The sequence below is a fragment of the Salvelinus fontinalis genome, chromosome 4 (genome assembly GCF_029448725.1).
Source record: "Salvelinus fontinalis isolate EN_2023a chromosome 4, ASM2944872v1, whole genome shotgun sequence".
NCBI classification, from domain to species: domain Eukaryota; kingdom Metazoa; phylum Chordata; class Actinopteri; order Salmoniformes; family Salmonidae; genus Salvelinus; species Salvelinus fontinalis.
Genome location: NC_074668.1, coordinates 46128204 through 46142246, shown reverse-complemented (window position 1 = coordinate 46142246; position 14043 = coordinate 46128204). Strand labels below are relative to the sequence as shown.

Below are 14043 nucleotides of genomic sequence, written 5' to 3'. Positions count from 1 at the left end.
TGCAACATTAGGCCTACACAAAAAATCCCTATTCCACAAGATTTCATGACAGCGGACAGATTGATGGTCTTGCGCGCCCAAGTCCACTTTAAAGTCTTAGCCAATGAGGTCTCAATAAAGACGTGTCGAAATGTACCTATTACGTCAAAATCAATATGCATGCGTCAGGGTTTTTCCACCAACCGGTACTTCAGAATTAAACTACTGTAAATATGCATGAACGGAGTAGATACGAATACGCGTGGCAGATAAATGCGAAACACATTTTAAACAGCCCACAATCGATGCTGCGCTCACCTGCTTAGTTAGTTCCGCTGAGACCAACGCAGCACCTCAAAACTCATGTCTTATGTCAAAACTGTACCTGCCCTTACTCGGGCAGGCGTGGATATAAACGTCAGAAGACTGAATACCCTTTCTTACCGAAGAGCACAGTCCACTGTCGCCTCAACTCAGGCAGACCAGGATGTCACCAACAGAGAGTCCTACTCTTCAAGGAAAAGCAGAAATGCTTCCTCCTCTCCAAAGATCTCTATCGACTTTGAGCTGACCCAGGAAGCATACAAGAGTAAAGATAATTTAGAACTGCTCAGAAGTTTGGTGGTTTTCAAACTGTGCTCTTATGACCTGTTGGTTGATAAGAATAAGGAGGTATGGTACAATAGCTGTGTGCTGAATCTGCATTACGTTTTGCATTTGTTTTGTTGTTGAGAAGCTCAAGTTGGTGAGACACATGAACTCTATTAGAGAAACATTACCGCATGTGATCTCTGTCTCTCTACACCCTGCTGTGGTGGTTTCACTTGCTGATCTGTCTGTCCTTTAGAAGGATGCTGACTCCTAATAGAAGACAACACAGAAGACCCAAATGATTTTCTAAATGCACGAGAATCTGCATTTTATAGGATATATAAGAAACAGAATATAATGGAATTATTTTTCCAGTGAGAGAACTCTTATTTGAGGTGGTATAAGAAAACATAAACATAGTTGTATAACATTCAGTTAACCTAAAGGGTGTGCATACAGGTGCAGGCAGCAAGGAATCTATTACCTCTCTTCCAGTAAATCTGTCGTCTACCTAGCATGCTGTGTGCCTATCACTAGGTAACGTTACCACCAAGCGGTCTATTTAGAGTGTGGAATTACTCCCTCTTATAGAACATAACTGTGCCTGACTTGCCCGGCCCTCCTCCCACTGTTTGTTGTCACCTTGAGGTCCTCACCTCAGGGAAATTTCCAAAAACTGAAAAAGACGGTGTTCATGGCAAATGCTATAACAATGTTATGTAGCATTCATAAAGGCTTTATTACCATTATTACCACACAATTATTGTCTTGATTCAATCCGTAGCACTGACGATCCACAGTAATGGCGTGAATGAAATTGAAAGGAAATGTTTACTTGTTTGTGGGGACTGCATTCACTGTAAACGCTTTAATTTTAATCGCGCTATACCTTGAATCGAGTTCTAAATGCATTTCCCTTTTTTTCTTAGCTGATGGACATCAGTAAGTTCCTACTGGGGAAGAAGGCATTTGAGCAGTTTATGAAGATGACATTCTATGGTCAGTTTGTGGCGGGAGAGGACCACAAGTCCATCAAGTCTCTGATTCAAAAGAACAGGGCCTTCGGAGTGGGCTCTGTCCTGGACTACAGTGTAGAGGAGGACCTCACACAGGAGGATGCAGTGACTAAAGAGATGAAGTAAGTAAATTGCTTATTACCCTAAAAATGCTGTTCCTAACCTATATAAAATGCTGTTCCTAACCTATATAAAATGCTGTTCCTAACCTATATAAAATGCTGTTCCACAACTTAATCAGAAGGAATATGAGTGGTTGTTTGATGAATGCATTTCCTGTCATCAGTTAGGTTTCGATGAGGATTAGGGAACATAGAAAGTACTGCAGTTCTGTGTTATTCACTTCTGAAAGCACACAGCATTGTTTTTAGCAAACAAAGTTCTATTTTTCACACACACAGATTTAGTTCCCCAAACTAATGTAATTTCCTTATTTTGTATAAAATCAAAGGCATCCAAATCTAACCAGAGTGAATGACCACAAGTATGATTTTCCACTCGTTTGAAGCCAGGGACATGCTATAATTTGATATCCCTCTTAGGATGTAAACACTTGTCTGTCCAGACCCCATTGGTCGGTTTGGTCAAGGCCCTCCTCGGTGGATTGGCTGGCCTCTCGGAACTCACTCTTCAGGAATTCTGTCACATGAGTTGATCCCAGCTCTGATATAAGCCTGTATGACAGGCCAGGAAAAACTTACACAACCGTTCTCTCTGAGGAGAGCTGTAGTTTTGATGTGTGAGATAATGGCACTATGTACTCACACTGTGAGTTAGTTATGCTAAGGACATTTGTTCTTCTTCTTAGCTTAGTTTCCTGGCCCCTCTTTGAAGGACAACTTTAACTTTGAGGTTATATACCTACAAATAAATAAATAAGAAATTTGGTCGGCATTTAGTCCAGTGAGAGAGATTCTCTCTCTCTCTCTCTCTCTCTCTCTCTCTCTCTCTCATATCAAAAGACATGGTCATCAAAGTCTCAGTCAGGCCTCTGTTGGTTAAAAAAAACAGACCTGCAAGGCATACGCTAGGGAAAGGTAGCTAGTCTACTTTGATGCAAGACGACTGCTATAGTAACGTCCGTGCTTGACATGCACTCCTATGACCCTCCAAAGAGAATCGCACTGATCAGCTAGAGTAGGACACCAACAACAGGAACGCTTGGCCTTCCAGGAGAATAAAATAGAAAAGTATGGAGGTTTCACAAGCTCATAGATGTACACACAAATATGCAAACCAACAACCAAACCATCATTCAGACATTTACAGTTCCATCCCAAGCATGTAAAACGTCTGGCACTTACATGCCATCATACCATTCAACCTCCTTCTGTTTAAACGCACTGACAGTGACGTCCAAAAGCCCACCAAACCTAGCACCAATAACCACCAAAATATCCAATGTAGTATCCTGTGACGTCAGCCCTTGTGTCCTGTGATCTGTGACGGTGTAGTGTGTCAGAGTGCCCTTTCAGGAAGGTCAAAACTTTGGCAGGGAGACAGCTCAGCTTCAGTCAATCTGGGGCCACCTGTGGGTAGATGTGTGCTATACACACTGGCTTGTGCCTCAAAGGCAATATGGTTCATAGAATGGTGTTTATTTCTAGAAGTGGAACGGGGCTTGATGTGTGCTCACCAAGGAATTGAATGTGTGTGTGTGTGTGTGTGGAGAGAGATCTCTTGTAATACTTTGTGTCCATAACAAATTAATCAATTCTCCTCTCTTTTCTCATTGTCAGCTCATGCGTGTCTGCTACAGAGAAAGAAGGCATGAGTAAGTCTGTCCTTGCGTTTTTTTTGCTCTCATTTGAGCCCAAACTATATGATGCAACTGGTTGCAATAGGGAGGGATGCTGATGTGTTTGCTTCCCCCTGCAGGCATGGACCACAGAGAAAAGCAGTACAAGGCTCACCAACAGTTTGGGGACCGCCGAGGGGGAGTGACCGGCGCCAGGACATACTTCTACTCTGATGAGGCCAAATGTGACCAACACATGGAGACCTTCCTAAAGTGTATCAAAGCATCTGGTACACCTGTGGATATAAACAATACGAAAAGGCTGGGTGGTTGGGATGGAGTTTTTTATTCAGTGACTAATAGTAATAATAGTAATTACCATGTACCAATTTGTAGTTTCTTGGCATCATAACACTCACTAATGGACACTCATGAACGCAAGACCGTAATTGTACTCAGCAAAATATCCCTCTATGTAACCTTACTGTTTAGACAACATTATGCAAAATGCATCAGCTTCCTATTCCCATGAATTTATATATTGCTGTTTTTGATTGATATTAGTGTGGCTTACACTGAGCATGTGTGACCTATCAACCTTCATCCAGGTGGGAGCTCAGTGGATGGCTTCTCTGCCATCAAGATGACTGCACTGGGACGACCTCAGTTCCTGGTAGTTAAGGGGGAACTCACCTCATTTAATATCAATGTGTAGCACACACTTAGCTGATAGTTGACTCTCTGGTAAAGTGCTATAATGCTTGTATTTTGCTCTCTACCTCTATAGCTCCAGTTCTCGGAGGTGCTGGTGAAATGGAGGCGTTTCTTCAGCTTCCTGGCGGCACAGCAGGGGAGAGATGGCATGGAGGCTCTGGAGCAGAGGCTAGAGCTGCAGCCACTACAGGTATATAGAACACACAGGGTTGGGGAGTAACGGTTCTGTTACCAGAGTAACGGGAGTAACGGTTCTGTTACCAGAGTAACGGGAGTAACGGTTCTGTTACCAGCAAAAATATTGTAATCCGATTACAGATACTTTTGAAAAACTAGATGATTACTTATAGGATTACTTTTCAATTCAGAAAGAGAGTTTTCTCAACGACTGCAACGAGTGCGCTGAGAGTCGGGAAGCAAGTGTTTTAATAAATAAACAAAAAAATAAACACGAAACGCACACAACGCACCGACATGAAACCGTTAATAACACCTGAGGAAAGAACCAAGTGGAGTGACAGATATAGGGAAGATAATCAAGGAGGTGATAGAGTCCAGGTGAGTGTCATGAGGCGCTGGTGCTCTCGACGATGGTGACGATGTGCGGGATAATCAGCAGCCTGATGACCTAGAGGCCGGAGAGGGAGTATACGTGACAATGACATTCAAGTCAGAATTCAAAAAAGGCGCAAGTTTAAATTTGTTCGGCGTGAGCGAGTCTGACTACAAGTCAGAGGCCACTATGTATAACGACACAAGGCGAGGCCCAGATGCAGACACAGGCGGCGGATGGTTTGAGCTCTGATATTTATTATAGTCCAAGGGATAGACAAAAGGCAGGTCAGGGACAGGAAAGAGTTTATACCCAGGGCAGAGTCCAAAACGGTACAGGGCAGCAGGCAGGCTCGAGGTCAGGGGCAGGCAGAGTGGTTAGGCAGGCGGGCTCAGAGTCAGGACAGGCAAGGGTCAAAACCAGGAGGACGAGAAAAAGAGAGACTGGGGAAAAACAGGAGCTGAGAGAAAAACGCTGGTTGACTTGGCAAACAAGATGAACTGGTGTAGACAGACAGAAAACACAGGTAAAAATACCCAAGGGATAATGGGGAAGATGGGCGACAACTGGAAGGGGGTGTAGACAAGCACAAGAACAGGTGAAACAGATCAGGGTGTGACACTATGATGACACACCAAACGTGTTTTATGGATCGCAGGAAAATAGGAATAGGTTTTGTAGGCTACAGTCCAAGCTATGTCTTCCAATGGTGCGACTGCTGTCGGCATCAAACGATTATCCAACTTAAATAAACGCTTGGAGTTAAGGACAACAGCAGTGGTGGATATCACTTATTATTTATATCTACATAGCACATTGATGTGAATCACACTCCTGCTCTCTCATTTAGCTTTTTGTATTTGTATTTATTACAGATCCCCATTAGCTGCTGCCAAGGCAGCATCTACTCTTCCTGGGGTCTAGCAAACTTAAGGCAATTGTATATAATTTAAAACATGCCATTATATTTCACAACAGATTTCACAACACATTAAATGTGTGCCCTCAGGCCACTACTCTACTATCACATATCTAAAACACAAAATCCGTGTGTATAGTGTGTATGGTACCATGTGTGTGTGTGTGTATGTGTGTGTCTGTGCGCCTTACAGATTGTGGTTGTTGGGGATTGCAGCTTACCAATGTATATGTGTATTTTAACCCTATAATGGTAGAATTTAAGAAGTTTAAGCTGCTTATCAATCATTGTTTTTGTGACCAGTGGACAGTCAGTGAGTCAGCTCTTGAAACAGCTTTAGTGCGGTTCCCAGCCTATTGAATAAAAGTTTGAGCGAGTTTCTCCTTTCTAAACTCCCTGTGGTATTGTGTTCAATACTGTCAAAAACGAGTTTAATTTAAGTGGGGCTTTTATTGCTCAATCTAATTCATGCTGATAAAAAAAACAGACACATGCCCAAACTTGCACACTTTTGATAGAATTATCCCAAACAGCTGCAAATTATCAGCATATCAAAGTGTCACCGACAGAAATTTAAGCAATTGGCCTATAGCAAATGCAGCATATGGTATTCATTTGTCACATGCAAATTGTACTTTTCAGTAGTGCTCAAAGCATGCCATTACATGAGAGCAACATTTCTTTTTCAACTTGAAGCAATGACCCCAATCAGTCCTCCATGACAACAAAACATAAACAACAGAGTAGGTTATTAAGTCCTTAGTGTTTGGGTTAAGTTCAGGTAAAAAATGTTGGCTAATCTATATTTCTAAGTCTTGAAGATCAAGGAGTATTAATTAATTGGAACGACAGGACATCTGACAGACTTTGTTTTATAATGCAAATATATGACCTACTTGTATTATTATCTGTAGTAGAAAGCAATGGGTTAGAAGAAGCCTACATAACCAACCCATAAAGTAAAATGTAACATCCATATATAGCCAGCGATGCAACGTCTCAAATGTATTTACCCTGCAAAGAAACGTCATTCAATTGGTCATATTAATTTTGGTCTTCTTCTAATGCCTCTTAAGCGGAAAGCAAGCTAAAAGTAACTGAACGTAAACAGATTATGTTACTGAGTTTGGGTAATCCAAAAGTTACGATTCTGATTACAATTTTTGGAAGGTAACTAGTAACCGTGACGGATTATATTTAGAAAGTAACCTACCCAACCCTGAGAACACAGTTGCTGTTCTTTAGGGTTTATAATGACTTGTGTTTAGGTGATGACCCCTTGTTTGACCTATTTGATCCATTGAGATAACAATGTCGTACTATCTATACGGTCAAAAATGCCTATTTGTCCATACAGGAGTTTATGACCACGCTGGGGGCCACAGGTGACTTCCATGGCTGGTTCACTGGAGAGAAACAAGGATCAGGGTAAAGATAATACAGTTTCTCGAACTAGTGGTATTATGTCATAAAGCAGTAGAATAATGCCCTTGCATACTTTGTTGAAAAAGCCCCTTACAACAACTATATTTGACTAAAATATTATATATTACTATATTTGACTAAAAGCGGTCTCTCTCTGTGGCCCTCCAGCACCATTGACAGGCTGGACTGGAACAGCCTGATCGACGACAGAATAAAGATATCAGATCTGCTGGTTGTCCCAAATTTAGAGGTAAGCAAGGCACGGCAATGGCAATGAAAGTACTCTAGAAGATCAGCACCATTTGGATTTGTTTCAAACTCAAGTGGTTCTGTAAACTCCTCCAAACCCTGTCAATTGTTTGAGCAAATACGTTGATAAGATTGACCATTCAGTTTAGAGTTGATCCCAGAATGGTGAATGAATGTTTGAAAGGAGTTACACCTATTATGACTCACTGGGCCTGAAATGGTTTGAATTGGCACACCATTCCCAATGTAAGCATTAACACATGACAGCTGTGCAATTCAAAGGAATAACCACACACCTCAGCGGTGTGAGAAGGCTTGAGGCCGTGTGTTAATACTTACTTATCTTAGCTTAGACAAAGCCAGTCTGTTGAAGGTAAAGGCCCTCAGGTCTCTGTGTGTGTGAGCTATCTCCAGTGTTAGCTCAGACAGTGTGATTCAGTGAGCCTCAGGTAAGGTATTTTAGGCTCTCCTTTCTTTGTTTGTCCAGACTGGTCAGCTGGAGCCCCTGCTCAATAAGTTCACAGAGGAGGAGGAGAAACAGATGAAGAGGATGCTCCAGAGGCTGGACGTACTTGCCAATGTAAACACAGGGAGGTCAAAATGCTATATGAAACCATGCCATGTTTATGTTATCTTCAGCAATGTTATGCTATGTCACGTTACATCACGCCAGGTCACCTCACAATTAGCTACCAGTTCAGTTTCCTTGGTGTATTGAGAAAAGCTCTGAGCTCATGTGCGGATTGAACTGGAACTCACCTGTTCTGGCTGTCTGTGTTGCAGCATGCAGAGGAGCACAGTGTTCGTCTGATGGTGGATGCAGAGCAGACCTACTTCCAGCCCGCCATCAGCAAACTGACTGTGGAGATGCAGAGGACCTACAATAGAAGGAAACCTGTCATCTTCAACACCTACCAGTGCTACCTCAAGGTTAGAGACCCGTTACGTTGCCATCCTTCCAAGTCTTGTTTGTCACATGACAAGGAAGTTGAAGCCTGGGAGCTGAGGCTACTAGAGACCCTGTCACTGAGTTTCTATGCTCATACTGTATATGTAGTCATGTCTTACCAGCAGCTCTCTGAAACACATAATTTGAAGGTTTGCTTATAAACAGCTTATACGCCATTATTATACAGATGACCGGTGTCCCTAATATCCCTCCTTTACTTCCTTCCTCTCGCTTTCTCTTCCATTGTAGGAGGCCTATGATATTGTGACAATGGATGTTGAGTTGTCGAGGCGTGAGGGATGGTTTTTTGGGGCCAAGCTGGTGCGTGGGGCTTATATGTACCAGGAGAGGAGCAGAGCGGAGGAGATCGGATACGAGGACCCCATCAACCCTGACTATGAGACCACTAACATGATGTACCACAAGTAAGGGATGGATGTGCTTATTTAGTTACTCACTGTGCTTAAATACATACGGTACTTAAAACATTCTTCAATTCGTATTGAATAGCAATTGTTTTTAAGAACCTGTTAAAATGATTAATGACCTATAAACTAAACTCTCTGACTTGACTAAAAGTAGAGTACTATGGGTAATTTTTATATCACAGCTGTGTAACATCGTTTCACACAGAGAGCATTTTGGTTTTATTTTAGTCATTCAGCAGACACTCTTATCCAGAGCGACTTACAGGAGCATCTAGGGTTAAGTGCCTTGCTCAGGGGCACATCGACCAATTTTTCACCTAGTCGGCTCAGTGATTCAAACTACAACCTTTAAGTTACTGGCCCAACGCTCTTAACCGCTAGGCTTCCTGTAGTTTACTTAACATTTCTGTCATGTCTGTACTTTGTAAGGTGTCTAGACTACGTCCTCGATGAGATTGGACTGAACAGAAATGCCAATGTCATGGTTGCTTCTCACAATGAGGACACAGTGAAGCACACCCTCAGGAGGCAAGTCTCATTACTGCACTGCATGGCCTTAGCTTGACACAGACACACTGAGGATGGCTCTCTGTCTAGTTTTCCTGCTCAAACTCTAACACACGTAGTTATTGCATTTCTATAGAGTTTTTCTCATATTTAAAGCATATACTATGTACATTCGTGGCCAAAAGTTTTGAGAATGACACGAATATTACATTTCACAAAGTCTGCTGCCTCAGTTGATAGAAATTTGCATATACTCCAGAATGTTATGAAGAGTGATAAGATGAATTGCAATTAATTGCAAAGTCCCTCTTTGCCAGGCAAATGAACTGAATCTCCCAAAAACATTTCCACTGCATTTCAGCCCTGCCACAAAAGGACCAGCTGACATCATGTCAGTGATTCTCTCATTATCACAGGTGTGAGTGTTGACGAGGACAAGGCTGGAGATCACTCTGTCATGCTGATTGAGTTCGAATAACAGACTTGAAGCTTCAAAAGGAGGGTCGTGCTTGGAATCATTGTTCTTCCTCTGTCAATCATGGTTACCTTCAAGGAAACACGTGCCGTCATCATTGCTTTGCACACAAAGGGCTTCACAGGCAAGGATATTGCTGCTAGTAAGATTGCACCTAAATCAATCATTTATCGGATCATCAAGAACTTCAAGGAGAGCGGTTCCTATTGTTGTGAAGAAGGCTTCAAGGCGCCCAAGAAAGTCCAGCAAGCGCCAGGACCGTCTCCTAAAGTTGATTCAGCTGCGGGATCGGGGCACCACCAGTACAGAGCTTGCTCAGAAATGGCAGCAGGCAGGTGTGAGTGCATCTGCACGCACAGTGAGGCAAAGCCTTTGAGGATGACCTGGTGTCAAGAAGGGCAGCAAAGAAGCCACTTCTCTCCAGGAAAAACATCAGGGACAGACTGATATTCTGCAAAAGGTACAAGGATTGGACTGCTGAGGACTGGGGTAAAGTCATTTTCTCTGATGAATCCTCTTTCCAATTGTTTGGGGCATCCGGAAAAAAGCTTGTCTGGAGAAGACAAGGTGAGCGCTACCATCAGTCCTGTGTCATGCCGACAGTAAAGCATCCAGAGACCATTCATGCTTGGGGTTGCTTCTCAGCCAAGGGAGTGGGCTCACTCACAATTTTGCCTAAGAATACAGCCATGAATAAAGAATGGTACTAACACATCCTCCAAGAGCAACTTCTCCCAGCCATCCAGGAACAGTTTGGTGACGAACAATGCCTTTTTCAAGCATGATGGAGCACCTTGCCATAAGGCAAAAGTGATAACTAAGTGGCTTGGGGAACAAAACATCGATATTTTGGGTCCATGGCCAGGAAACTCCCCAGACCTTAATCCCATTGAGAACTTGTGGTCAATCCTCAAGAGGCGGGTGGACAAACAAAACCCCACAAATTCTGACAAACTCCAATCATTGATTATGCAAGAATGGGCTGCCATCAGTCAGGATGTGGCCCAGAAGTTAATTGACAGCATGCCAGGGCGGATTGCAGAGGTCTTGAAAAATAAGGGGCAACACTGCAAATATTGACTCTTTGCATCAACTTCATGTAATTGTCAATAAAAGCCTTTGACACTTATGAAATGTTTGTAAATTATACTTCAGTATTCCATAGTAACATCTGACAAAAATATCTAAAGACACTGAAGCAGCAAACTTTGTGGAAATTAATATTTATGTCATTCTCAAAACTTTTTGCCACGACTGTACAGTTGAAGTCAGAAGTTTACATACCTTAGCCAAATACATTTTAACTCAGTTTTTCACAATTCTTGACATTTAATCCTAGTAAAAATCCCTGTTTTAGGTCAGTTAGGATCACCACCTTATTTTAAGAATGTGAAATGTCAGAATAATAGTTGAGAGAATGATTTATTTCAGCTTTTATTTATTTCATTACATACCCAGTGGGTCAGAAGTTTACATACACTCAATTAGTATTTGGTAGCATTGCCTTTAAATTGTTTAACTTGGGTCGAACATTTTGGGTAGCCTTTGGCTTGCAAGCCCACCCTTTTCCTCCAAACTTAGCGATGGTCATTATGGCCAAACAGTTACATTTTTCTTTCATCAGACCAGAGGACATTTCTCCAAAAAGTACAATCTTTGTACCCATATGTAGTTGCAAACCGTAGTCTGGCTTTTTATGGTGGATTTGGAGCATAGGCTTCTTCCTTGCTGAGCGGCCTTTCAGGCTATGTCGATATAGGACTTGTTTTACTGTGGATATATTTACTTTTGTACCTGTTTCCTCCAGCATCTTCACAAGGTTCTTTGCTGTTGTTCTGGGATTGATTCGCACCAAAGTACGCTCATCTCTAGGAGACAGAACACATCTCCTTCCTGAGTGATATGACAGCTGCGTAGTCCCATGGTGTTTATACTTGCGTACTATTGTTTGTACAGATGAACTTGGTACCTTCAGGCGTTTGGAAATTGTTCCCAAGGATGAACCAGACTTGTGGAGGTCTACAATTTCTTTTCTGAGGTCTTGGCTGATTTCTTTTGATTTTCCCATGATGGCAAGCAAAGAGACATTGGGTTTGTAGGTAGGCCTTCCACAAATACATCCACAGGTACACCTCCAATTGACTCAAATTATGTCAATTAGCCTATCAGAAGCTTCTAAAGCCATGACATAATTTTATGGAATTTTCCAAGCAGTTTTAAAGCACAGTCAACTTAGTGTATGTAAACTTCTGACCCACTGGAATTGGGATACAGTGAATTTCAAGTGAAATAATCTGTCTGTAAACAATTGTTGGAAAAATTACTTGTGTTATGCACAAAGTAGATGTCCTAACCGACTTGCCAAAACCATAGTTTGTTAACAAGAAATTTGTGGAGTGGTTGAAAAACGAGTTTTAATGACTCCAACCTAAGTGTATGTAAACTTCCGATTTCAACTGTGTGTGGAAAGCTAACGTGTCCCTTTCACCATTAGTGCTAGCTAGAGCTGTTTGCACATACAGTAACAAAATGTGTCCAAAGGAAGTCTCTATGCCCGGGTAAACCATCTCTTAGTTTCATAGACTGTGTCTACTTCACTGTCATATACCATACAAATATAACTATTATATTAATCCTTTTCCTCTTGTTGACACAGGATGAATGAGTTGGGCCTGACTCCCACGGAGAACAAGGTGTATTTTGGACAGCTGCTGGGCATGTGTGACCAAATCAGCTTCCCATTGGGTGAGACTGACTGACTGATTGGTTAATTGATTGATTGGTTAGCTTCCCAGTAGTCCAAGTCTGCACTTCCCATGCCTACAGGACAGATCTTTGGGATGCAGGGACAGACAGAGCTCTCGGACCTCACAGAGCACTGCTGATTTGATGGCCTGTTGGCCCTGTTTAGATTCCATAGGATTAGTATTGGTATTTCCCAATAGCAGTCAGTTATTTGTGCTGACACATGGAACCTCATGACCCTGCAATGTGCACATATGGAGTTCTGGGACTTGCACTGACACATTATTGACAAATTGGCCATGACTGTTGTTGGCTCACAGCACTAGTTTGTCAATCAAAGACATTGTATTGAACTAAATCAGGGATGATCAACTGAGGTGCTGGGGAGCCACAGGATGTGAAGGCTTTTGCTCCATCCTAGTGAAGATACTACTGGTTCAACTTTGTGTGGTCTTAAATTTAAGTGCATGATTAGTTGAATAAATTCCCAACTCACTAATTCCATTACACTAGCCAAGTATAATATTTTTGGGGTTTGTACTGAAAAGCTGCCCCAATAAATGTCATTATCTTCCCCTCTGTCTCTCTCCCCCAGGCCAGGCAGGTTTCCCTGTCTATAAATATGTTCCATACGGGCCGGTGAATGAGGTGATACCGTACCTATCCCGTCGTGCCCAGGAGAACAGGGGCTTCATGAAGGGTTCCCAGAGGGAGAGGGAGCTGCTGTGGAAGGAGCTAAAACGCAGGCTGACCTCAGGACAGGTCTTCTACAGACCTCAGCCTGAACCGGGACTATGAAATCACAGCTAGCTAACTGTCTGTCCATGCTGCTTAATCTCTTCCTAGTGCGCTCTCTTTCTGTCTCCTCCCTCTCTTTGTCATGGTCTCTGTCTTATTCTTATCGATTACCCCTCTCTCTGTTAATCTCTCCCCCTTCCCCCTAGCCATCTTTCTCCCTCTCTCTCTCCCCCACTTCCCTTTCTTCCTCTCTCTGTAAGCATTCCTCTTGGTGTCCTCAGCATCCTCAGAGCGCTGCATACATCATATGGGCATCTTTACTACTCTAACAGGACTCCCTAAAATGTCAGGCTGGCCCGGTCTGCCCGTCACTCGCTGCTTTTTATAGCTCTATTTATCCCGGAGAGGGACAACAGTAATAAAAACACAGCAGGCTTGATTTAAATGGAAGTAAAAGATCCATCAATATCCCTTTTACTTTATAATGCTTCTTGAGAATACAAAAACCTCTGAGGAGTATTTCTGTAGATTTCCTACATAATGTTTTAAAGATAGTGTCATATAGTGTTCTTTGGAAATGTATACTGTACATAAATCTAGGGTGAGAATGTATACTTGTCTACACACACTGGTGCCTCTGTAGTACTGTATTAAATATTGCTCTCATAGACAGAGCTAGTTTAGTTTGAATCAATAAGAGGTTCTTGGAACTAAATTGTGTAAAGGGTCTGGAGGGTTGGTTCTCCGGAAGCCTAGTTTCTTTTGTGTTCATATCCAGGGATGCAATTACAGTATTGTATACGATTCTGGACATCAAATAACTGATACTGAGTGTGCTATTTATTTGTCCATTTGGCATGTAAATTAATTACATTTTAAATATGTTGGATTTTACACTCCAACCTTGTCTCTTGTAAATATACTTAAGCTATCTGTGAAAAGTCGTTAATTTTGTCAAAATGTGTTTCACGAAGTGAGTTTATAATCAAAATGGCTGACAAGAAGAATGTATGGAAA

The 14043-nt window shown here is 42.2% G+C and overlaps 1 protein-coding gene across 1 annotated transcript; it reads left to right on the top strand.

Annotated features, from left to right (window-relative positions):
- Window positions 1–216: 216 nt before the first annotated feature.
- Window positions 217–13471, top strand: prodhb (proline dehydrogenase (oxidase) 1b). Its single transcript, XM_055920338.1, has 14 exons — window positions 217–651; window positions 1500–1708; window positions 3326–3360; window positions 3465–3614; window positions 3933–3997; window positions 4112–4228; window positions 6868–6938; window positions 7104–7185; window positions 7672–7764; window positions 7968–8114; window positions 8383–8558; window positions 8991–9089; window positions 12200–12288; window positions 12884–13471. The coding sequence occupies exons 1-14, from the start codon at window positions 343–345 to the stop codon at window positions 13084–13086; spliced, it is 1845 nt and encodes a 614-aa protein (XP_055776313.1). The 5' UTR covers window positions 217–342; the 3' UTR covers window positions 13087–13471.
- Window positions 13472–14043: the final 572 nt, after the last annotated feature.

What these genes read in the sequence shown, in the direction of transcription:
- prodhb (XM_055920338.1), top strand. Translation starts at nt 343, where the DNA reads ATGTCTTATGTCAAAACTGTACCTGCCCTTACTCGGGCAGGCGTGGAT. An exon ending in TGGTTGATAAGAATAAGGAG is followed by an intron (nt 652 to 1,499) that starts GTATGGTACAAT and finishes TTTTTTTCTTAG; the next exon opens with CTGATGGACATCAGTAAGTT. An exon ending in TGGGACGACCTCAGTTCCTG is followed by an intron (nt 3,998 to 4,111) that starts GTAGTTAAGGGG and finishes CTACCTCTATAG; the next exon opens with CTCCAGTTCTCGGAGGTGCT.